We start from the raw sequence: 22,439 nt of genomic DNA, 5'->3' as shown, positions 1-22,439 counted from the left end.
TTACCTATGAAAATAAAATGTTGTAAAAGTAATAATTTTCCATCTTAATTTTATATGACGGGGTTGAGTTGTTAAGCTTGACAGTACCCTTCCTAACCATAACATGCCTCAAAAATATGAATAAAAAGTATGATACCACTAACCATTTTTGCACCACTATTAAAGAGACCTGGATGAAGTCACATATGAGTGGAGACTAAATTATTATGGGCGAAGAATGGTTAGTGTGAAGGGGTTGAGTTCAGACTGAGAGACATAACTTTACAGTCTGTTTTTTGAATCAAATATTTAGCAAGAAAGGAACACAAGTAAATGCTTACATTGTTGCCAAAAATCACAGACACTATGCACATTTTGTTAATAATTTTCTAAGTACAAACTCAGGGACATTACAAAATGCTTGGTTCAAGATAGATACTGTATAAGACATTATTTTATGCTAAAAATATAAAAATGCAATAATTATTTTTATTATAATTTTAATTATAATGGGCATCCCAAAGTTTTGTGAAAAGCTTCTAACAATTTTGGTGAACCACCACTTTAGAAACTCTGGGGGACTGAAATATTACCGAATCCCAGGAATGACCCAGAAATTAACCTTCCTATTGTTATTTGACTCCTTTTTTAAACCTTTGTAATGCCATTTTTCTACCTTTATTAAATGTATGTCATCTTTTGTGCAAAAAAATTTAGATGTATAAACTTTTATCAAAAAATTTTAACTACACAATAAATTAAAATAATAAGATATAAGAATAACAATCAGGAAGAATAAATTTCCAGTCAAATGAAATCAGCATCAACAATTCATCTTTGCATGGGACAGAAGAGCACAAATGTGGCAATAAGGAATATTTACAGAATTTAAGAAATTTTTGACAAGACTCAGAGGTGGCATTAATGCATCTCATAATAACAATGTTATGAGATTAATGTTTTAAATATATAAATTTCAATAAACTAAATGACTCAATTTATACTTTAAAAATGAAACAGAAACTGCCAGTAGGTGGCATCAAGTCACTGTCTTTGTCACTGAATCATTCATTCAATCGATTCATTCAAACGGCTGATTCATTTAGTTAACGAAGCAAGTGACTCTCTTTATGAATGGGTCATTGAATCATTGACTCACTAGATTTGTTCAAAAGCAAAGATTTATTCATAAACGAAACAGCGCTGTGTCAAAGACTTGCGCAGGGGCTCAGCTGTGACTTTGTTTTTTAACTATATTTTTATTGACGAAATAGAGCGAAATAGACAGTGCTCCTAAAATGTAAGTCACTTAATATTAACATTTGTATAAAATCAAAAATGTATAAACTGTTGTATAAATTCAATTTCACATTTGCAAACTCTCTATAATCATTAAAAAACTGTTACCCTCCGTACATCGCTATCTCACAAACTTCCATTACTGGGATCGCTTTCGTAGTATTTTGAATGGATAAAATATAGAAGTCACTTTAATTTCCAAATAAACCTAACCAGTTTGAAATGAAACGCCGTCCCCCCTCGAAATTCACTCCCCGGACTCCGTGCGGGCGGTTTTTACTTGGGAAAAGCAGCTAGTTTCTAGCATTGGAATAACTATGGATAAACCTGAAACTATAGAGGAAGGATTGGAGATTAATTTCATTTACAAATAAGGTAGGAATGTGCATACTTTTAAATCGACACCTGCCACGGTGTTTTCTTTGAGTGTGTTTTAAAAACGACGAGGAGAGGAGAGGGGGGAGGAGAGGGGGGAGGGGTGTGGTCTTAATCTTAGTACTCGGCATACCCGGTTAAAAAGGTCACCGCTCGCCACCGTCTAAAGTTTAGACTCTAAACGTTTCGCAAAAGATAGCGATGGACATACTTATAATGCTCACTGTTTTTTCTGGCCTGTGCGTCAGTGGTTTGACAGGTAAGTTTAGAATGATAAATAATTATATTATGTTGTGTTTTAGACAGAGAGAAAAGGACTGTGATGGAGTTTGTTTCTGTACTTATTAATGTGTGCATAACTGTTGTTAATTTATTCACAGAAAAGCAGGAATCAAAGTGCACTTGTCTTTCAAGTGAGTGTTCTTCATTACTTTAAAGTTGCTGTCAGATGTGCATTAATCTTAAATTACTCAAATAATTTATGCATTTGGAAAATAATAATTTTGGTTTACGTACCACAATTTTGTCTTTTAATGGGATAATACTTTAGCACAACAAAATGTTTTTGTTATGTTGAATAGGGAATGTTGCTCTTGGAGCAGAAGCAGTCCAATCTTCAACACCCAGTGAATCTGGAGTTGCCCAAAATGCAGTCGATGGCAATAGTGAGTCAAATTACATGCTCAGGTCCTGCACTCACACTGCAGAGGAGAAAGACCCCTGGTGGAGAGTTGACCTGCAGCAAACCTACAGTGTAACCAGAGTTATCATCACTAATCGAGGAGACTGTTGTGAAGAGAGGATAGTTGGTGCTCAGATCCGCATCGGCAACAGCCTGGAAAATAATGGCAACAACAATAAGCTGTAAGTGTTGTTTTTTCTTATACAACTGTCATCCTTCAAAAACTGAATTAACTATAAAATTTAAATTAACCTGGGTTTGAATAAGTCTTTTGAATGTAAATTTGCTTTTGACAAGAATATATTGTGTTGCATGCCTTTCTGATGTCTCTCTCTATTTCAATGTTTCTGTGTGTATTCACAGGGCTGCAACTGTTGGACACATTCCACCTGGAGGCACAGAAACATTTGAGTTTAAGCCTATTGAAGGGCGATATGTCAACATTTTTCTACCTGGGGACAATAAAATACTCACACTGTGTGAAGTTGAGGTATTTTCAGGTAAGGGACAGAGATACTATTTGATAGAATATGTTTATGTATGTTTACCTGGGAATGTGGAAACCCTCACACTTTGTGAAGTCAAGGTATTTACAGGTTAGTGACAAAATGAAAACTGTGAATTTGTTTATGTTCTTATTAATGTGTCTAACTATTAATTTATTTACAGAAAAGGAGAAAACAACTTGCACCTGTCTTCCAAGTGAGTGTTCTTTATTGCTCTAAAAGTGCTGTCACTAGCACGGTAGGATATTTGAGAAAAAATCATTTTGATTTTATAGCAAAAATGTTTTTATTCTTTATTTTACATTGAACAGGGAATGTTGCTCTTGGAGCAGAAGCAGTCCAATCTTCAACACCCAGTGAATCTGGAGCTGCCCAAAATGCAGTCGATGGCAATAGTGAGTCAAATTACATGCTCAGGTCCTGCACTCACACTGCAGAGGAGAAAGACCCCTGGTGGAGAGTTGACCTGCAGCAAACCTACAAGGTAACCAGGGTTAGCATCACTAATCGTGGAGACTGTTGTGAAGAGAGGATAGAAGGTGCTCAGATCCTCATCGGCAACAGCCTGGAAAATAATGGAAACACAAATGTGCTGTAAGTGTTGTCTTTGTTGTCTTTAAGTGTTGCTCTCTACTTTTAATACTTTCAGAAATGGTCAGCAAATGAAAATATAAATAAAAAAAGTAGCTGTGAATAAATCTGTTGAATATAATCTTGTCTTTGACAAAAGTATATTTAATATGTTACATGCTTTTTTGATAGCTGTGTCTCTCTCTATTTCTCTCTCTCTCTCTCTGTGTTTTAACAGGGCTGCAACTGTTGGACCCATTCCATTGGGAGGCACAGAAACATTTGAGTTTAAGCCTATTGAAGGGCGATATGTCAACATTTTTCTACCTGGGGACAATAAAATACTCACACTGTGTGAAGTTGAGGTATTTTCAGGTAAGGGACAGAGATACTATTTGATAGAATATGTTTATGTATATTAATGTGTGCATAACTGTTGTCATTGTATGATATATATATATATATATTACAATCAATTTGGCACTAATTTCACAACCTGAATACTACAGATACAGTGGATTCATTGAACAAAATCTGAAATGTATTGAAAATACAATCAAATCGCAACATAGATTCTTTAGATCAAATAAAAAAAAAATACAGTACAGTAAAATGTCAACTGAGGAAATGTTCCTCATCTGTCTTACTGTAGAAGCAAAACTCACCACAATGTGAAATCAATCATCAGTAACAAGTTGGCAGTATTGGGAAAGCAATTACAAGGGCCTACATACATACAGTAATGTCAAATCTGAAAACGTGATCTGGAACAGTGGTACATGGGACCACAGAAACAACAACAACAAAAAATGATACAATTTTCCATCTATAGGTAATGTAGTCCAATTGGTTCATGTTCCACAGTGGATCTCTTTATCTTGAAACTTCCATGACCTGTACATGAAATATTGTTTAATATTTTCCATTATTGTTCACGAGTTTCTTATTCTGAGCAGTTCTATCAATTGATAGTCAGATCATTGTAATTAAATAAATAGAAAGTCATCTCGGATGCAATAAAAAACTGTAACAGAAAAGCAGACATCAACATCCACTTGTGTTGCTTTGAATGTGCTGTTAATAGGACTTTATTATTCTTAGAAATTGTTCAAATAACTGAAAGCTTTGGAAGCCAATAACCAATCATTTTGATTACATAGCATAAAGTTGCCCATTATATTGAGATTATTATACCTTAGCAAAGTTGTTTTTATCATTATTTTATGTTGAACAGGGAATGTTGCTCTTAAAGCCAAAGCTGCCCAATCTTCAACACCCAGTGAATCTGGAGCTGCCCAAAATGCAGTCGATGGCAATAGTGAATCAAATTACATACTTGGGTCCTGCACTCACACTGCAGAGGAGAAAGACCCCTGGTGGAGAGTTGATCTGAAGGAAGTGCACAAGGTAACCAGGGTTAGCATCACTAATCGAGGAGACTGTTGTGAAGAGCGGCTAGTTGGTGCTCAGATCCGTATCGGCAACAGCCTGGAAAACAATGGCAACAACAATGTATGGTAAGTGATGTCTTTTGTCTCACTTTAATTCTTAAACAGAGTAAAATGAATAAAATAAAAAATCTTTGAATACATCCTTTCAATACAAACTTGCCTTTGACAAGTATACTCAATATGCTACATTCCTTTTTGATTGCTTCTGTTTGTCACTCACTATTTCTCTATATGTGTATGACAGGGTTACAACTGTTGGCCTCATCCCACCTGGAGGCACAGAAACATTTGAGTTTATTCCTGTTAAGGGGAGATATGTCAACATTTTTCTACCTGGGGAGAATAAACTGCTTACGCTGTGTGAGGTTCAGATATTTGCAGGTGAGGAGAGATAAAAGGAGAGAGATGGTGTGTGCGTGATATACTGTACACTGTCATATATATATATATATATATATATATATATATATATATATATATAAATTAATTAATTAATTTATTTATTTATTTATTTGTATATTTCTGATTTCATTTGCAGACTAAGTGGAGCAAGATTAAGTTGCAGTATACTGCAGTCAGCTGATCTCAGAAGGGAAAAAAGACCTAAGCATTTTCTATGCTAATATTGCATAAACTTATTTTCATGAAGAATGACTAAAATATTTCATGTTGTATGTAGCCTCCTCCTGCATACACCTGCAATTTTAAATGCGATATTAATGATTTAGTTTTATTCCTCAATGCTTATGTTATGCCACTGCTTGATTATTGTTAGGAATAAAAACACAGGCATGCACAATTGGTTGTAGTCTGTTTGATGAATACTACAGCTACATGATATAAAAGGTAGGCTACGGAAAACCATAAATCAAATAAACATTCAAATTTAATTTAAGAAGCTGGGTAATCTGGTTGCAAGTAAAAGGGTACAGGGGTTACAGACTAAATGCTGGTTTAGTTATTATAAGCTTATATTTCCTATGCATTAAAGAAAAAAATATTTGTTGGACCATTATTTCTTACAATAGAAATAATGAGGCCAATGATGTTGACATTTTTTAGGCTACTGTAAGTTACACTACATAAAACATAACACAAATGGACAGTAAATGCAGTAATCACAAAACAATAATTTTCTTTATCCACCTGAGCTACAGTGCATAATTTACTCAATGATCCTTCCAAGATGGCTCCTTCAGTTTTTGTGTCTTAAAGCTTGAATTATTTGAATGTTGTGATTTCTTTGACAAGAGGAGTGAACTACAACCTTGTCCATTTTAGGTAAGCATAATCTTATATGCACACTGAGTGAAAATATCAAGATTTGGGATGTCTATACACAGCAAATGAAGGCTGAATCTCAGTGTAAAAGGAGTGAGACTGAGTTTGAATTGTTGAGTGAATTTGAATAAATATTGTGATTTATTTAATGTGATCTTGCTCTTGCAGATTGTAAGTCAACCAGGTATGATGTTTTGGGTTGAGGTTGTGTGGATTGCAGAATTAAATTTAGATCTGATAATGTTGCATGATTGCATAGGGTGGATTAGGGTAAAGTGGGACACATTTTGAAAGTTTGACTTGTGCATCATATTTCCATATGAAGCCAAAACAATATATCAAAATGTTACATCATTATGAAATCTCCAAGATGTTCCCTATCTAAATCAGAAGAAATTTTTCAGATATTGTAATTAAAGGGGAAATGGCACATATATTAGTGCGTTCAAGAATTTGTGGATTTTCTAATGTGGGACAGCTCATGCTCAAATCTGGGACATTACGTTTATGGTTATAAATAGTCAAATTTTTACAAAGTAAACTTTACACTCATGGTTAAATGTGCATAACCATGTTTGCTTAATTTAGTAGGCCTACAGTGTGTTTGTAACCTATATGTTCATATATGAAATGTTAAAAACAATTATATAACACAGAAATCTAATAATACAATTATTTTATTTTAAAAATGTTAGATTTCTGGCAGCAGCAATAATCATAGCCATGTAATAAAGTCAAAAATGTAAAATTTAACTTAAGATAGCAAAATAATTTCATAAATTTTAAAAAGATGAAAAATTTGGAACATGGAATGCTTTTAAAACAGTTATTAAACATCTTTTTTCAAAAGCTTGTGTTAAGCAAACTGTAATGGTAAAAACAATTCATAACAGAAATAAGTAAATCTGGCCAGTCATGGACTCATCACAGGTCCAGGATCCCATTGTCCTCTAGTCTCTAAATTTTGAATCTGGATCTTAAAACAAATAATATTGCTGCATTATTGTCACGGGTTGCCAAGGTGAGGAGTTCGAAGGAGAACAGAGGAGGCAGATAATCCAAAATAAACAGAGTCTTTAATAAATCCATAAAGGAACATACAACCACTTAAAACGACTTTAGGCAGGACAAAGAAACTCTAAAAATTGAAGGCTTATTGAAGGCTCCACAGGCAAATCAAAGGAGCAAACAAGATGATCAATTAACACAGGTGAACAGACTGAAGGTGATTAACTAATAATATGAACAGGAACTAAACCAAATATGGACAAACAGGAACTCAAACATGTGAAAATTATACGCTCAAAAATTAACAAAACATACATGTATGATATTTAACTTTCTTAATGCACATTTTATCAATTGAATAACATAGTATATCTGACTGTCCCACATTAGTCAAAACATGCTGTCCCACTTTTGAAAACATCATTTTCTAAAGTGGGACGACAAAGATTGCTTCAAATAGAAAATATTCTTAACACATTTGAACAATATTATTGCAAAATTTCATGTACAAATACATCACAAATATAATTTGATAATTTAGAACAATTGTTTTATTTATAACAGATTTATATCCTTAATATTAATTTTGTCTAAATCCTACGTCACTTGTCATTTCAGAGAATTATACAAGAGGTGCTTCCTGTTTGATGATTTTCATTGCCACATTTTTGACATAATTTTCAGAAAGTCAAGTGATTTCAATAACTTGACACCCCTGCTTGAATTCAACACCAAGCATGCTCACTTTAATGTTGTAAAAGAAGAGATAAATGCACTGAAGCTTAGGTGTCCCACATTACACTAATCCACCCTATCTCTTTTTGGCGTGATGAGCATTATAGCCAATCACACACGATTCTGTTGAGCATATGAATTCAATGACCAATCAGTGGTGTTCAGATGAGTCGTCGTTGAAACACCAGACTGAATTTTGCACTCTCTCCCGTCCTCATAAACAACAAAGTGCAGATGTAGGCCACGTTTGATGCATGTAGAGATTCATTTCACAGTGAAGACAAGTAAAACAACATTGCCAATAAAACATGTTTTCAGCCTGCCAGTTATACTTTGAATATATAATATTACATTTTAGACATATTCCTTGCCATTGACAAAGTAATGACCACTTTAGCATACGAAAACAACGGAATCGTCCGTACCCAACCTCTCACTCAAAAAAAAAAAAAAAAATCACACCCCCGTGCAACTGTGAGCATGCATCTGCCAGCTAGTGCCACCCAGCGGTCACACACTAAACTGCGTTCATCCGGGAGGGAGCGTTTTCTGTCAGCATATAAAAGCAAAGCCCTTTATTTTTGCATCATTCTTATTTTTGCTTGCGTAATATACTGAAATATTCAGAAGTTTCCTAAATACACTAAATTACGATGTTGTTATATAACAGATGTTGCATTTGTCTACGCATATGTAGCATACAAAGCACGCTTTCAGAAAGCTATATGATCGAGAGTTTTCATCTTTCTTCCCTTTATATTTTCTCCTCTTACTCTGTCTCTGATTTCACATCTTACACACCATTATTTTACACTTAGGCCAGTGGTTCTCAGAGCTCTCCATGAAGCACCCCCAGCACTGCACATTTTGTATGTCTCCCTATATCAGACACACCCACTTCAGGTCTTGCAGTCTCCACTTGTGAGCTGATGAGTTGAATCAGGTGTGATAGATGAGAGAGACATACAAAATGTGCAGGGCTGGGGGTACTCCAGGACAGGTTTGAGAACCACTGACTTAGGCTATACACATAACTTGGGCTCATATACTCTCGCAACCATGCAATTTTTTGTGTATTTTTCTTTTTCTCAATCATCTTTCCCATTGATTATGTGCTTGACATTATTGCATATCTTGAGCACAGCTTGGTTGAAGTCCTCCGATTGGTCCGCGAATACGTAGTGACCTGCACCCTGAATGACCTTGAAGGAATAAGAAAGTAAAATGTGACTGTGGTGAGTTTTAAAGGTGAAAACAACGTGATCACCGAAATCAAACTTACTATGATTTCTGTGTGTGAGTTGGGTCTCATTTCTTGAATGGCTTTTCCTGATTGGCCATCGATGCTGGAACGTGATCCGTAGATGAAGGTCATGGGAAGAGAGGGACTGATCATCTCCACACGATCTATCATGGGGTGCTGAGGCCATGCGTATGGGATTGTCATGTTTTTAAACGCCGTCTCACCGCTGTCCAATCACAAGGCAAATTAGTAGGCTAAACATTTTTAATTTCTGTCCGTTAGGTCAGAAAGTAGGCTAGTTATTCCACCGGGGTTCGCGGTTTACCTGGCCGTTTGTGCGTTCACATGGTATATGTAATCAGCCACTGTGTCATCTGCTAATACAGAAGCATATTTCTGCTTAAAATCTGATCGCAAAAGCTGTAGCAACAAAGGCCCTGAAAGAGAAGAAAGATAGATCAGTCACCATACATGAAAGTTTTCCAAATCAGCATAAAAAAATAAAATGGTTTCATTTATTTCTCGTAATGACCTTACGCGATACAATATCACAGTTGCGATGCAACTTCTTTTTCCTAACTGCATCCTTATTTCTCACATTGTGAATTTATATCTCGCGATTCATTGCATATTTCTTATTCATGCAATTCAGATTTGTTTATATGTGTTTGTTTAAGTTTCAGACCAGTGTTATTCAGTAGGCCTACGCTACTTACACGTGGTCAGAATTGTTGGTACCCTTGGTAAATATGATCAAAGAAGGCTCTGAAAATAACCCTGCAATATTAATCCTTTTTATCTTTTATTAAAAAAAAAAAGTCACAAAAATCTAACCTTTCATTGAACTAAAACAATTAAAAATGGGGGGAAATCATTATGAAATAAATGTTTTTCTCAAATACACGTTGGCCACAATAATTGGTACCCCTAGAAATTCTTATGAGTGAAAGATCTCTGAAGTATATTCCCATTCATATTTACAATTTTGAGCACTCCGGGGTGATTATGAACATGAAATTATCCAGCCATGGCTTCCTGTTTCACAGAAATATAAATAGGAGGGAAAACAAAGCCCAAATTCCCTTAATCATCCATCACAATGAGAAAAACCAAAGAATATATTTCTGATGTGCAGCAAAAGATAATTGAGCTTCACAAATTAGTGAAGTGGCTTTAAGAAAAGAGCTAGAGCAGTGAAAATTCCCATTTCCACCATCAGGGCAATAATTAAGAATTTCCAGTCAACAGAAAATGTTATGAATCTGCCTGGAAGAGGACGTGTGTCTATATCGTCCTAATGCAGGGTGAGAAGGAGAGTTTGAGTGGCTAAAGACTCTCCAAGGACCACAGCTGGAGAATTGCAGAAAATAGTTGAGTCTCGGGGTCAGAAAACCTTTAAAAATATTGTCAAACAGCACCTACATCACCACATGTTGTTCAGGAGGGTTTCAAGAACAATTCTTCTAGCTTATCCAAAAACAAACTCCAGCATATTCAGTTATCAGACATGACTGGAACTTCAAATGGGACTGGCTTCTATGGTCAGATGAAACTAAAAAATGAGCTTTTTTAGCAGCAAACACTCAAGATGGGTTTGGTCCACACAGGGATAAAAAAGTACCCCATGTGTACAATGAAATACTGCTGTATTTTTGACGTTGTGGGCCTATATTTCTGCTGGAGGTCCTGGACATCTTGTTTAGACACATGACATCATGGATTCTATCAAATACCAACAGATAAAAAATCAATAAGTGACTTACTCTGTTATAAATCTTATAATGGGCCATGTTTGGATCTTCCAACCGTACAATAATCCAAACACAAACCTCAAAAACAACACAAAAATGGGTCACTGAGCACAAAACCAAGCTTCAAAACCAAGCACCAACATGGAGCTGGGAATCTAAAGGGTCTGGAGTGATTCTGGATGAAGGAATGGTCTCTGATCTCGTCAGGTGTTCATCAGGCATTATAGGAGACAATTTAGAGCTGTTAAACTGGCAAATAGAGGTTTCAAAATGTATTGAATAAAAGGGTACTGTTAATGTGTATTAGAGAAAAACATTTATTTTATAATGATATTTCCCCCCCATTTTATATTTTTATTCTCCAATGAAAGGTTAGATTTTTGTGATTTTTTCTTAAATAAAAGATCCAAAGGATTAACAATGCAGATTAATTTTCACAGCCTTCTTTGATCATATTTACCAAGGGTACCAACAATTCTGACCACGTGTGTATATTCCATATGTGTTTTGGAACATTTTGTTATGTGCTTTTTTTTTAGCTTTGTTGTTTACTACTTCTATTTAGTTTTTATTTTATTTCAGTTTTAGTTTTAGTAATACAGCTTACACTTTTCTCAGTTAGTTGCCACAGCAAAATTTCTCATTTTTAATCAAGTTTTAGTTTTTCAATTAATATTTATATTTTACTTTATTTTAGCTCTATTTTATTTACTGAAAGTGATTTTTACAAGTTTTAGTTGCAGTTAATAATAACACTGTTTCATACCCAGTGGGCCTGCCAACCTAAGCAGACCGAGAGGGTTAAATGGATTCATTGCTGCCCCGAATACTTTAATCCAGATGGGAACAAAATGCTCCTGAATATTTGGTCTTGCTGCAAAACCCCATGGCTCCACCAACACCAAGTGCTTCAATCTGTGGCAAAATCATTTATTTTATTTTTTTTAATTATAGCAGACATTAAAAGTATTCTTGAAAAATTAAGGATTGCTAAAATGTTATTTGAATTCCAAACACACCTGTGAGGATATTTCAGGGCATATGCAGTAGACACATATCCTCCAAGATCATGGCCCAGAAGAATCATATGTTCCAACCCTTCTGCTTTTCTCCAGTCCTCCAGGGCTTGTACAAACTGCTCCTCTGCATCCTTGGCATCCCTGGCGAAAGTTGGTCGACTGCTGCGTCCAAAACCCAGCATGTCCAATGCAAACACGGGCCGTCCTTCCAGTGCAAGGGCAGGTAGATTTTTTACCCAGAGACCCACTCCACACCCAAAACCATGTAGCAGCACCAGCGGGACCTGATGGCATTGAACCCCAAAGGCTGAGAGGTCAGGTGAGCTTTCTCTTTCATTAAAGCCAAGAGTCCATATGTAGTTGCCATTAGATATGGGAACATATCCTTGAGTAAACTTCATTTTGATGGCTGAAAATACAATGTTGAATGGTTAGTATGGGAATCAGAAACCTTTTAGGAGTTACCCTTACAGTACACTTACGTTTCAGGATTTTGTTTTCTGCTTGTATAAGATTGGAGAGCGAGGTGGGACACCAGGACGGCAGCCAACTGGAGATCCACCATGACCTGTGATACACAGCGAACAGATACAAAATGCACACATTAAGATTTAATAATGCCTAGAATTTTTCTGTTATTGTTTCCATCTGTTTTCTCATCATTCTTCTGGCTCTTGTGTAAGAACATTTTTTTGTCTAATATTTAGAACATGCCTCTTGGGTATTTCACAGTACGATTGCATGATCCTTACTTATATTTATTTAACATTTTCTATATTTTCTATTGTCATTAAAGAGTTGTATATACATATATGTATGTATTTAACATTATACCAACCACAAGCAAGTAATACAGAATAGAATTTTCCAGTGTGTAAAGGAAAAAAAGTTCTACTCTCATGAACTAACATTTCTCTCTTTATTTCATGAACACACACATATAGAGATGTACGTGCACAGCTTACCTCCTTTGTGGAAGTACAAATTCCTCTTGATCTGTTCTCATTGTTCCTCATGTATTGTCATCACTGACATATTATTTTTGAGAGAATGAGGACTGAAACACAGGCAATGCAAATAGGGAAGCGGTCAAAGAAGATCCCTAAGGGCCAAACATGCACCTTTCACCCACTCTTGGTTAGAGCGCATATTCATTTTCATTTATAGCCGACAGAGGTCACACATCTCTATATAACCAAGTGTTATGCAGCACCTTTGGAACTCTCCAAATTATATACACTACACCATTCAAAAGTTTGGGATCATTATGATTTTTGTCACTTATGCTTATCAAGGCTGCAATTATTTGATCAAAACTGCATTAAAAACAGTAATACTGTGAAATTTTATTACAATTTAAAATAATGGTTTCCATTGGAATATACTTTAAAATATAATTTATTCTAGTGATGGCAAAGTTGAATTTTCATCAGCCATTACAGTCTTCATTGTTACATGATCCTTCAGAAATCTTAATATGCTGATTTATTATCATTGTTGAAAACAGTTTTTGGAAACTATGATATACTTTTGTTAGGATTATTTGATGAGTAAAAGTAAAACGAGTAAAAAGAACAGGCCATATATATATATATATATTAGGCCTATATAATGCTTTAAATTGAAACCCAACAAAGATGAAACAAATAATTCATGAAGTAAAGTTTTATTGAGAACATAATATTTTATTTTATTATTTACTAAATTAAATACGTAATTTAAATAAATTATCATTTAATTGCCATTGTTGTGACAATGAAGAAAAAGAAAGAGAAAGGGCTCGTCCGGGATTTGAACCCGGGACCTCTCGCACCCTAAGCGAGAATCATACCCCTAGACCAACGAGCCTCATGGACATAACCATGGGACAATTTTCTTTCAGCACAAATCTGCCACGTTTGATGTAAAAAGTGTATTTACGTGTAACTGTGAGACTCTGGCGGGTGTCTGTTACTGCCACCCAGCGGTCACACAGTGAACTGCGTTCATTGGAAGCTTTTCTACCACTTCTTGCTGTGACCAGTCCAGCACAGAACACCAAAAATTGTTTTTGCTTAATATACTGCATTATTTACAAGTACACAAGATTTTCTCAAATAATATATGTTTACTCTGTGAATTGTTCCTAACCATATTATTAACAGTGCATTTCGGATATGTTAATTATTTTGAACAGTTCGTATCAAACTGCTTAAACGATTTGGGCCATTCATAATTACGACATCACATGGTCCCTGATATACGAACACTGTCCTTTTTTTTTTAATGTGCAGTCTTATGCTTAAACTTGCCTGTAATTATTATTTATTTTAATAAATAATAATAATAATCATAATAATAATAATAAAATACACTGTCACAGCACATTCTTGGACTTTTATGTGATAAACTGTTAAAAAATTAAAATAAAAAGTTGCAATGGCTTTTACATCACAATCCTCTTCCAGTCCTACACGTTTGCGCGCATGCGCAGTACTCAAACGGAAGGCTCTTCATTCCAGAGCGGAAGTCCTTTAGTTCTTTTTCTACCACGGTCTGCCATCATGGTGAGTGAACTCACTTACGCGGAGTCTAAAATCAAATAAATATGGTGTTTTATGAAATACCACAGGCCAAGAAAGCGTCGGAAACGTATTTTAATAACACAACGACCCCACATATCGCATTATTGTAGTATAAGTGAAGCTTATAGCGCTATCGGTGAGAAAATAAGCTTCAGACATGTCTCGAAACAACGTGGTGGAGTGGGTTAGGCCGGAGTTACCGGAGTCTACACATATATCAGCCGTCAGACTGTAAAGTCGTCTTTCACATTGAATTACACAAAGTGATGCTAAAGTAACGAAATGAATGCGTTTTATAAAGGGAACGCCGTGTTGTGTTGAGTTCAGTTCATTCTTATGTAGGCATGCGTGATCACTCAGCGGGACAGTTGTGCTGTGGACATAAAGCTAGAGACATCTGGAAAGGGAGAGACTGCCTAAAATATATTTAGATAAGTGTACTTATATCTTATAATTGGATGAGACGTCAAACAAATGCCCGGGAAACAAATACTTTTATACGTATAAAACAATGCCAGTCTTTATCACTGCTATTTTCTCACTGGAATAACTTTGAACTGAAAATGCATCAATACTCATTTCTTGTGTCCTGTGTATTCCTTTTCAGGTGTTTAAACGCTTTGTCGAGATCGGCCGCGTTGCCTTTATTGCATTCGGTCCTCACGAGGGCAAACTGGTGGCAATAGTAGATGTCATTGACCAAAACAGGGTGAGCTTTGAATACTCCTATGCTGTATAATACGAAGTGCACAGTCTTTTCACATTAAAAAGCTTAATGAAAATATATGGCATGGTTAAATCACACATGGCAGATTCGTAGAGTGATAACTGAGGTTGTTTTTAATTCTCCTCAGGCACTGGTAGATGGCCCCTGCACTGGAGTGAAGAGACAAGGTATGCCATTCAAGTGCTTGCAGCTCACTGACTACGTAATCAAAGTACCTCACAGGTGAGTTTGTGTCTGGAGCGGTTATTTAATATTTTATGGATACATTCCATGCATTTTGCTGGTCTCATTGTAGTAGTAATTGATCATCGGTGGTTCTTGTGGTTCATGTAAATCAATTTTACTCTGCTTTCAAATGTCAACTTTCAAATTTCTTGTTTTCTCTAAATTGTGTGTTTGCAACATTTTACACCAACGTCAGAAGTTATTTTAAAACTTACTTTGAAAGGGCTGTATTTGGTGTTTCTTTTTACACTTCTGAGGTGCCTTTTAGTATTAAAATTTATCGTCCCCCTCCCATAGACTCCGCATTAGAAACACCCTCGCATTAGCATTAACTGGGTTTTTTTATAGTTTGATGCAAAGGTGATGATATACAGTATAGTTTTGTGTACATTTTTTAAAAATCAAAATATAAACTTTTGAGGATTTACAAAGCTGATGACTGTTGAAATGCGCCATCAGTCTTGTGAAAAGGGTCTATCTGTATGTGGGTTTTTATTTTTTCTCTCTAAATGAGGCATTTGTCACATTTGGTGGCATTTTCTGAGCACTAGTTCATTTCTGTTTGTTTCACTCATCACCTTTTCTGTTTTGGCTTGTTTCAGTGCCCGTCAGAAGTACGTGAGGCGTGCCTGGGAAAAGGCAGACATCAACAAGAAGTGGGATGAAAGCAGCTGGGCCAAGAAAATTGAAGCCAGAAAGAAGGTATACAACAACATGCAGAGCCAGTTCAGATCTCTTGCACTTATGCGCAGTTGTTATTTGGATGATGATTGTTGAACGAATAGCATCTTTTAGCCTGACCTAGAAATTTCGAGGTTGATTCTTGGGACATTTGCAACATGGTAGATAATGATCTGCTTCATCTTTCTTCTTACCATGCTAATTTTGTTTTAACAGAGGGCCATGATGTCTGACTTTGATCGCTTCAAGGTGATGAAGGCCAAGAAAATGGTATGTTTTGTTGGACTGTAGTACAAGAAAGATCTTGTGGTGTATATGATGCTGTATTGTCAGAAGGTATGATTACAAGCTAACTTGTTTTTTTTTCTTTCTGCAGAGGAACAAGATCATCAAGCACGAGATGAAGAAGCTCCAGAAAGCTGCGACACAAAAGAAAGCATAAACTATCTTAAATAAACGTGTTTGACTTGTAAACTCGTAGATGTGTGTTGTTTTGTGTCCATTGTCTTGTGGATGATTTTGAAGCTGATTTTGTACTGGTGGGAAAAAGAGGTTTCTTCTGAAATGTTTACACTGTTCTTGATCTTGTGAAGAGGAATGGAAAAATACATGGTATAGATTTTAAGATCTATGTGCAACATGAATACAATGGTGACATGCATGTATAAGGTATCATGAATGGAAACATTACAATAAGGTCTCATTTGTTAACATTACTTAATGGATTGGCTAACAATGAACAATATTTTTAGACTATTTTGATGCTAACGAAACTGATGCTCATGTTAGTTCACAGTGCATTGAGTAATGTTAATATATTTAATGTAAAAATTCATTAATGAAATGTGAACAATAAGATTTAGAAGTAGCACTCACTGTTGACAATGTAGTTAAACCAAACCTTAATGCCTGCATCTTATGGTTGCCTCATGAACTAGCAATAATTTTACAGCATTCTAATCTAGGGTAATGTTCATTTTCCATGAATGCAGTACAACTGTTAATTTGATCATAATTCATAAAGATTTCTTAATGTTAAACCAATTCTACTTTACTGAAAAGCGTTGCCAAAACGATTAAGTACTTATTGCACTAGACCAGCCTTAAAATATCTGATGTCAGCTGTATACCTCTATGCAAACGTTTTATTAATTTGGTCCTGATTCTATCTGTCTCAATCACAATTGTAACTTCAGCTTCATGTAAAGTATTTAGACACATGAGAAACAATTTCAGCTGTTTTACTTTATTGGTACCACACAGCTTACAGACATGCCTACACTCAGCTGTTTAGGAGTTGATGTATATATCATATGGCCTATGTCAACTTCAATGAAAGGCTTTAAAATGATCATACTATATATTTATGACTTAAGTGTCTTGGTACTCTATTGTAAACTTACAAAATGGCCTTAACACAATTTAGAGAAATTAAAATCCTCTGAAGCCAATCTGTTGAAATGCTAAGTCTACTAAAAATGGTTTTCAGTTTATTTTGTGTAATTGCCTAATTGTAAATGCAAACAATTAAACAATTAATTAAAAGAACAGACTTTATTAATATTCATGAAGTCATGAGATTGAAAAAAAATTACATTCAATCATGTAACAGACAGTTAAAAATCTAAAGGAAAAATGTAAAATATTTAGTGACAGACAGCACTGTAATTCTATGCAGTTGAATCATGTTACAAAGGCCTATTAAGTCACATCAGTTATTCAGCGACAACCCACAAAAGACTCATTATATAATTCCATCTTTTTAAGTGAACTCCGACGGGAACTGGGTTTCTGTTTGAAGATGGGGGAACGCAGGAAACGGGTGTCTGTAAATTTGTCGCCACGTCGAAGTTTCCTAAAAAATAAAAAGTGTGTAAGGAGATGACAAAAAGATCATGCCATAAGCTTTAACAAAAAATACAATACCAGAAAGAAGAATACCAGGCAGTTCGAACAATTTAATTTTCAAAGAACTTACGAGTTGATTGAGGGCTCCTTGTAGTTGACCGTACTCGTACAGCGGCGCTTACGACTGGAGCTTTGAGGGGTGTTTTGAGCAGACATGGGCTTCTGAAAGGCTGCGGGGGAGAGATTTGTCACATCACTCAAACCCAAGCCCAGAAAGGAGCGAACAACCAGACCACCTGCAGAAACACAAGTGCATGTGTGTGACAAAGTCATTTTCCTTCTACCACTTCTGGAAAAAGTGACCCCCAGAAATGTGATGTTGGTGAGTGAATATTTATAGACAGATGCACATACATGTGATGAGAAACAAGAGAGCCCAGAACAACAGATGTAACAGAATCAAATAGCAATAAAAAAAAAAAGTGTCAAGGATTTTACCTTTTCTTCTGCATCTATTCACCAAGGGCATTTCATTTTCCTGGTCGGATGAACTACAAGGGTGCTTTGGAAATTCAAATATTGGGCTGTCAATCATCATAAGCTCCGCCTCTCCACCAGGAGTAATGGGGATCGGAGACTCCACTGAAACAACAGAAGGTGGTGCTAGGGGAAAATATTTCTATTGTTAAAACGGGTTTTGTAGGTTTTATTAGAAGACCAAGTAAAAAAGAAGCAAAAAGACAAGATGAAAAATAAAAAAAAGAGTGAGTTTATGATTAAAACAAGATCAAAGGAAATTCAAAGAAAAACATGTTTTCAAACCCTTTGTTCCTTTGTTTCAAACCCTTTGATTCGTTCTTGTTTAAGCATAGACTTATGGTTTCGTTTCTCAGAAAACAAGACTTCATATCTTCAATTTGCATAGAGATTTGCATTGGAAAATACTGAGGAAGATATTAATTTTTTTTTGTAGTGCATGCAACATTTAATGCTAAATGCATGACTAAATTTAAGAATGAGGGCTTAATTTGTGGAAGGGAGAATTAACAAGAAAAACCTTTTTGAAAGCTGCAGAAATCCTGAAAAATGCTTCAATTTAGTGTTCCCACATTCAAAATTACCTTGGCAGATCTCTTGGCTTGGTTCTGATTGGCTGGGATTCTCAGGAGGAACACAAATTGGTGAATGTGGGAGCAGAAGACCTGGGTCAAGATCATCGTGGAGATGCAGGCCAATTTCTTCAGTTTCAGGCCAACTTTTTTCTGTAGAACATTAATTTAAAACAATGAAAATCAAACAACAGAAAACGTAACAGTTTCATATACAAAAAATCTTTGAATGCTTACCTGTTTGCTGTATTTCAACATGGCGCTGCTTTTGGCTAGTATTTTCTGTTCCTCTGTTTTGTCTGGCCTCTTGAGCAGACCGTCTTTTAGAGCGAGCCCGCCTGGGCAGTGGACTCCGAGCTCTTCTGGATCTCCTCTTCGGTACGTAAGGAGAATCATTTGCATCCTGTTCATCTTCTGAGAGGCTGTTGTTGGTCTCCATGGCAACAGGACTGGGCAGGACCTCGTCCTCTTTATCCGGAGCATCAGGTGATGGTTTCTCCACGCCTTTGGTTCCTGCTCTGAAAGGCGTTAGATGGATGGCCTCTTCACAGTCAAAGTCAAAGGTGTCATTGCCACCCAATGAGGAGTTAAGGCGATCGGCAGGTGGAAGTGCTGCTCTAGCACGACTCTGAGATCGGTCCCGGCTCTTGGAGCGAGCACGGGGTTTGGGGTTTTCCCATGGTTTCTTCAACGGGGCTCGGTCTGGTTTGCGTCCCCTCTCTGGTTTGGGGCGGGAAGCAGCTTGGGTAGGTTTCTTCTTGGGCTGTCTGGTGGGCCGCTTGGGGGGCTCAGGCGTCGAGTGCTGAACGGCTGGGAGTTCAGAAATCTCTAGGTTGAACTCACAGTTCAGCCCAGTTTTCTGTCCAGCTTGTTCCTCATTAAACTCTTCCGGTTCATGGCACACCTCCTCCAATGGTGTGTTTGTCCCCACCTCTTGTCTGTTATCAATAGTCTCTTCTCTTTTCACATCCAATGTGCCACATTTCTCAACAGTGCCAGAGTCAAAACATGAGCTTCGCCTTCTCACAACCTCAGAGCGTCTCTTTCGCCTTGTTCCTACTGTGGGGGGCAATGAAACCTGTCTGTCACTGCAACAACCTGGAACAACCTCTGCAAACATAAGCCAGTAAAGATTAAAACTACAAACTTACAGACTGTTTATAGTATTAGGCAATTAAGGTGATAATGATACGGTCCAGTACCTGCAGTAAAAGGTGGTTCTGCTGAGTGATGATCAGGGATACCCATCTCAACCACATGAACTGGTCTGCACCACAATGAGAGTAACAATATGACCACCAATAAGTTGAACGAATCATGAAAAAAAAGCTGTGTTTTGGTCAAAATGGGCTCTCAAGTATTAGAAATTATTATTCAGCAAGGATGAATTAAATTGATCAAAGTGACAGAAAAGAATTGTATAATGTTACAAAATAATTATTTCAAGTAAATGCTGTCCTTACGATCAACAAATCCTAAAAATGATGGTTTCCACAAACATATTTTCAACATTGACAATATTGAAGATCAGCATATTAGAATGATTTCTGAAGGATCATGAGACACTGAAGACTGGAGTAATGGCTTTTGAAAACACAGCTTCGCCATCACAGGAATAAATTACATTTTAAAATATATTAAATACAAAAGCATTATGTTAAATTATAGTAATATTTTACAATATTGCTGTTTTTTAATCAGTAAATAAAGCCTTGGTGAGCGTAACAGACTACTTAAAAAAAAAATCTTACTGACTCCAAATGTTTTTATTAAAAGCTTTAGAGCTACAGCTTTGCTTTTGCTTACTTAGGACTGATGGGCTGAGGTGGACATTGTGGACTCGTCTCCACAGGAGAAACCTACAAAAACAAGCAGGAAAATGAATCTAGCAGAGTTTTGAATAACTGTAATAAATTCACACACTTAAAACACATAATTTAATATTCCCATACAAAGAAAAATCTGTACATGGATGCAACATCCTGCACTGCATTTCAACCCATACCTCCATCCATGAACACTTTACATACAAGCACCACACTAAATAAGTACTCAGTATCTACGTGACAACTTGTGTACACCTCACCTGGGCACTTTCAGCAGGTCTTCGATCTTTAAGCGTCCTCTTCAGCATCAACAGGTGAAAGATGAGCGCTTGCCTTTCTTTTTTGAGCTGCAGGATGACCCCCTGCGCTTGCCGTACCTTCTCCCTCTCTGTCTGCAGGGCTACTGCAAGAGCTTTGTTATTCACCTGGACGCTCTTCAGGACAAATGGCTTCACTGTAGCTGTGGAGGGCAAAATATATTGGAAAATGAAACCGTGTTGTGAGTTGCAGTCCCTTAGTTTTCTTCCAAGCCTGTATGACCTTCTGTGCAACACAAATGGAGATGTTAGGGTTTATGGAAAACAACGCAATGAAAGTGAATGGAGGACTGAGGCTGTCAGTCCTTAACGTTTCAATTTGTTTTCCACAGAAGAAAATCCGTTATTTGGAACAACGTGAGGGTGCGTAAATGACACAATTTATAGTTTTATGTGAACTATCCCTTTAGTAACAGAGAGGTCTGTTTCCATAGACCTGGTACTGGTACTAACGGTATCATTAAAGACAAACTAGAAGTTATAAACACAAAAACACATCAAAAGGTACAACTAAAGTCATATACCAATACACTAGCTACTGGATGCAACACAAAACCAAATCCTCATGTAATCGCACCTGTGTTTTTGTTCTTCAGTTTTGACAGGCCGCGGCTGGCAGCTAAAGCGCTGGCGAGACGCTTGTTTCTCTTTTCCTTCATTTTGTCCTTGATGTCGTCCAGACTCTGCTGGAAGGACTTCTTCTGCACCACCCGCTCCCGAACCATGGCTGAGCTGCGCACGAACTAGTCCAGTGTTAAAGTCTGTCAGCTGATCAAGGGCTAACCTTTATCTCCACATTACGCCGAGCTTCACCAAAACACGGCGTACGTCTTACCCACTTATTTGCCACTATCATAAGATGAATAAACAGCTACTTTAGCCCTGATGGTGCGTAAGTTGTGTATTTTGTGTGAGTTGCTTCTCTGGCGTAATTCCCGAAGGGGACGTTGATGTTCGAAATCGTGCGCTGCGAGCTCTGATTGGAGGAACAAACGTAGAGTTACGTCACTTCCGCGAGTAGTTCAGAATCAGACGTCATCCTGCATCGTTTGCAGGCGGCCTTCTTCTTAAAATGTAACATTTAAAATTTGAACACACAAAATTCTAAATTCGCTTAACTGGAACTAAGAGTTTAGAGAGGAAATTGGTGATTTATTTCTTAATTATGTATGGAAAATACCATATATCTACAAACAAAAATGGGCAAACAATAAACGGAGGCCTACTGTTTGAAGCTGAACTA

At 36.6% G+C, this 22,439-nt stretch overlaps 4 protein-coding genes, 1 long non-coding RNA gene and 1 other non-coding gene across 8 annotated transcripts; 3 read left to right on the top strand and 3 right to left on the bottom strand.

Moving 5' to 3' along the window:
- Positions 1-1,786: 1,786 nt before the first annotated feature.
- LOC131525818 (uncharacterized) lies at positions 1,787-6,227 on the top strand. The gene is made up of 10 exons (XM_058753771.1): positions 1,787-1,912; positions 2,034-2,066; positions 2,235-2,517; positions 2,699-2,835; positions 3,005-3,037; positions 3,153-3,435; positions 3,650-3,786; positions 4,646-4,928; positions 5,107-5,243; positions 5,401-6,227. Exons 1-10 carry the CDS (start codon positions 1,855-1,857, stop codon positions 5,403-5,405), a joined length of 1,389 nt encoding a protein of 462 aa, XP_058609754.1. The 5' UTR covers positions 1,787-1,854; the 3' UTR covers positions 5,406-6,227.
- Positions 6,228-7,274: 1,047 nt separating this feature from the next.
- LOC131525819 (1-acylglycerol-3-phosphate O-acyltransferase ABHD5) lies at positions 7,275-13,022 on the bottom strand. The gene is made up of 7 exons (XM_058753772.1): positions 12,865-13,022; positions 12,382-12,467; positions 11,900-12,308; positions 11,647-11,795; positions 9,455-9,566; positions 9,169-9,355; positions 7,275-9,088 (listed from the first exon to the last, which is right to left on the bottom strand). Exons 1-7 carry the CDS (start codon positions 12,903-12,905, stop codon positions 8,975-8,977), a joined length of 1,098 nt encoding a protein of 365 aa, XP_058609755.1. The 5' UTR covers positions 12,906-13,022; the 3' UTR covers positions 7,275-8,974.
- Positions 8,982-12,976, top strand: LOC131525821 (uncharacterized). Of its 2 annotated transcripts, none has more exons than XR_009267290.1 (3): positions 8,982-9,121; positions 11,996-12,218; positions 12,413-12,976. It is a non-coding gene; the product is annotated as an uncharacterized LOC131525821 (long non-coding RNA). The 2 variants fall into 2 exon arrangements; XR_009267291.1 differs by having other exon boundaries at positions 12,389-12,976.
- Positions 13,023-13,675: 653 nt separating the features above from the next.
- trnap-agg (transfer RNA proline (anticodon AGG)) lies at positions 13,676-13,747 on the bottom strand. Its single transcript has one exon. It is a non-coding gene; the product is annotated as a tRNA-Pro (tRNA).
- A 589-nt stretch (positions 13,748-14,336) lies between these two features.
- rpl14 (ribosomal protein L14) lies at positions 14,337-16,570 on the top strand. The gene is made up of 6 exons (XM_058753774.1): positions 14,337-14,445; positions 15,071-15,172; positions 15,318-15,412; positions 16,018-16,117; positions 16,313-16,366; positions 16,473-16,570. Exons 1-6 carry the CDS (start codon positions 14,365-14,367, stop codon positions 16,536-16,538), a joined length of 498 nt encoding a protein of 165 aa, XP_058609757.1. The 5' UTR covers positions 14,337-14,364; the 3' UTR covers positions 16,539-16,570.
- Positions 16,571-16,715: 145 nt separating this feature from the next.
- On the bottom strand, positions 16,716-22,222 carry sgo1 (shugoshin 1). 2 transcript variants are annotated; one of them, XM_058753770.1, is made up of 9 exons: positions 21,774-22,222; positions 21,140-21,339; positions 20,860-20,912; positions 20,256-20,320; positions 19,291-20,163; positions 19,066-19,206; positions 18,443-18,607; positions 18,075-18,174; positions 16,716-17,951 (listed from the first exon to the last, which is right to left on the bottom strand). In XM_058753770.1, the coding sequence occupies exons 1-9, from the start codon at positions 21,919-21,921 to the stop codon at positions 17,816-17,818; spliced, it is 1,881 nt and encodes a 626-aa protein (XP_058609753.1). In that variant the 5' UTR covers positions 21,922-22,222; the 3' UTR covers positions 16,716-17,815. The 2 variants fall into 2 exon arrangements, with proteins under 2 accessions (XP_058609753.1, XP_058609752.1); XM_058753769.1 differs by having other exon boundaries at positions 18,075-18,240; positions 21,774-22,220.
- Between the last annotated feature and the right edge of the window lie 217 nt (positions 22,223-22,439).

This window comes from Onychostoma macrolepis, chromosome 19, assembly GCF_012432095.1.
Source record: "Onychostoma macrolepis isolate SWU-2019 chromosome 19, ASM1243209v1, whole genome shotgun sequence".
NCBI classification, from domain to species: Eukaryota; Metazoa; Chordata; class Actinopteri; order Cypriniformes; family Cyprinidae; genus Onychostoma; species Onychostoma macrolepis.
Note: the sequence above shows the minus strand (reverse complement) of the source record. Positions and strands in the feature narration are given on the sequence as shown.

Excerpts from the sequence above, each read along its gene's own strand:
- LOC131525818 (XM_058753771.1), top strand. The coding sequence starts at position 1,855 with ATGGACATACTTATAATGCTCACTGTTTTTTCTGGCCTGTGCGTCAGT. Across the intron at positions 2,518-2,698 it reads AATGGCAACAACAATAAGCT|GGCTGCAACTGTTGGACACA; the intron begins GTAAGTGTTGTT and ends GTGTATTCACAG. Across the intron at positions 2,836-3,004 it reads TGAAGTTGAGGTATTTTCAG|AAAAGGAGAAAACAACTTGC; the intron begins GTAAGGGACAGA and ends ATTTATTTACAG.
- rpl14 (XM_058753774.1), top strand. The coding sequence starts at position 14,365 with ATGCGCAGTACTCAAACGGAAGGCTCTTCATTCCAGAGCGGAAGTCCT. Across the intron at positions 15,413-16,017 it reads GTAATCAAAGTACCTCACAG|TGCCCGTCAGAAGTACGTGA; the intron begins GTGAGTTTGTGT and ends GGCTTGTTTCAG. Across the intron at positions 16,367-16,472 it reads TGATGAAGGCCAAGAAAATG|AGGAACAAGATCATCAAGCA; the intron begins GTATGTTTTGTT and ends TTCTTTCTGCAG.
- LOC131525819 (XM_058753772.1), bottom strand. The coding sequence starts at position 12,905 with ATGAGAACAGATCAAGAGGAATTTGTACTTCCACAAAGGAG. Across the intron at positions 12,309-12,381 it reads AGAAAACAAAATCCTGAAAC|CCATCAAAATGAAGTTTACT; the intron begins GTAAGTGTACTG and ends TTGTATTTTCAG. Across the intron at positions 9,089-9,168 it reads ACTCACACACAGAAATCATA|GTCATTCAGGGTGCAGGTCA; the intron begins GTAAGTTTGATT and ends TATTCCTTCAAG.
- sgo1 (XM_058753769.1), bottom strand. The coding sequence starts at position 21,921 with ATGGTTCGGGAGCGGGTGGTGCAGAAGAAGTCCTTCCAGCAGAGTCTG. Across the intron at positions 21,340-21,773 it reads ACTGAAGAACAAAAACACAG|CTACAGTGAAGCCATTTGTC; the intron begins GTGCGATTACAT and ends TGCCCTCCACAG. Across the intron at positions 18,608-19,065 it reads AAGCCAAGAGATCTGCCAAG|CACCACCTTCTGTTGTTTCA; the intron begins GTAATTTTGAAT and ends ATTTTCCCCTAG.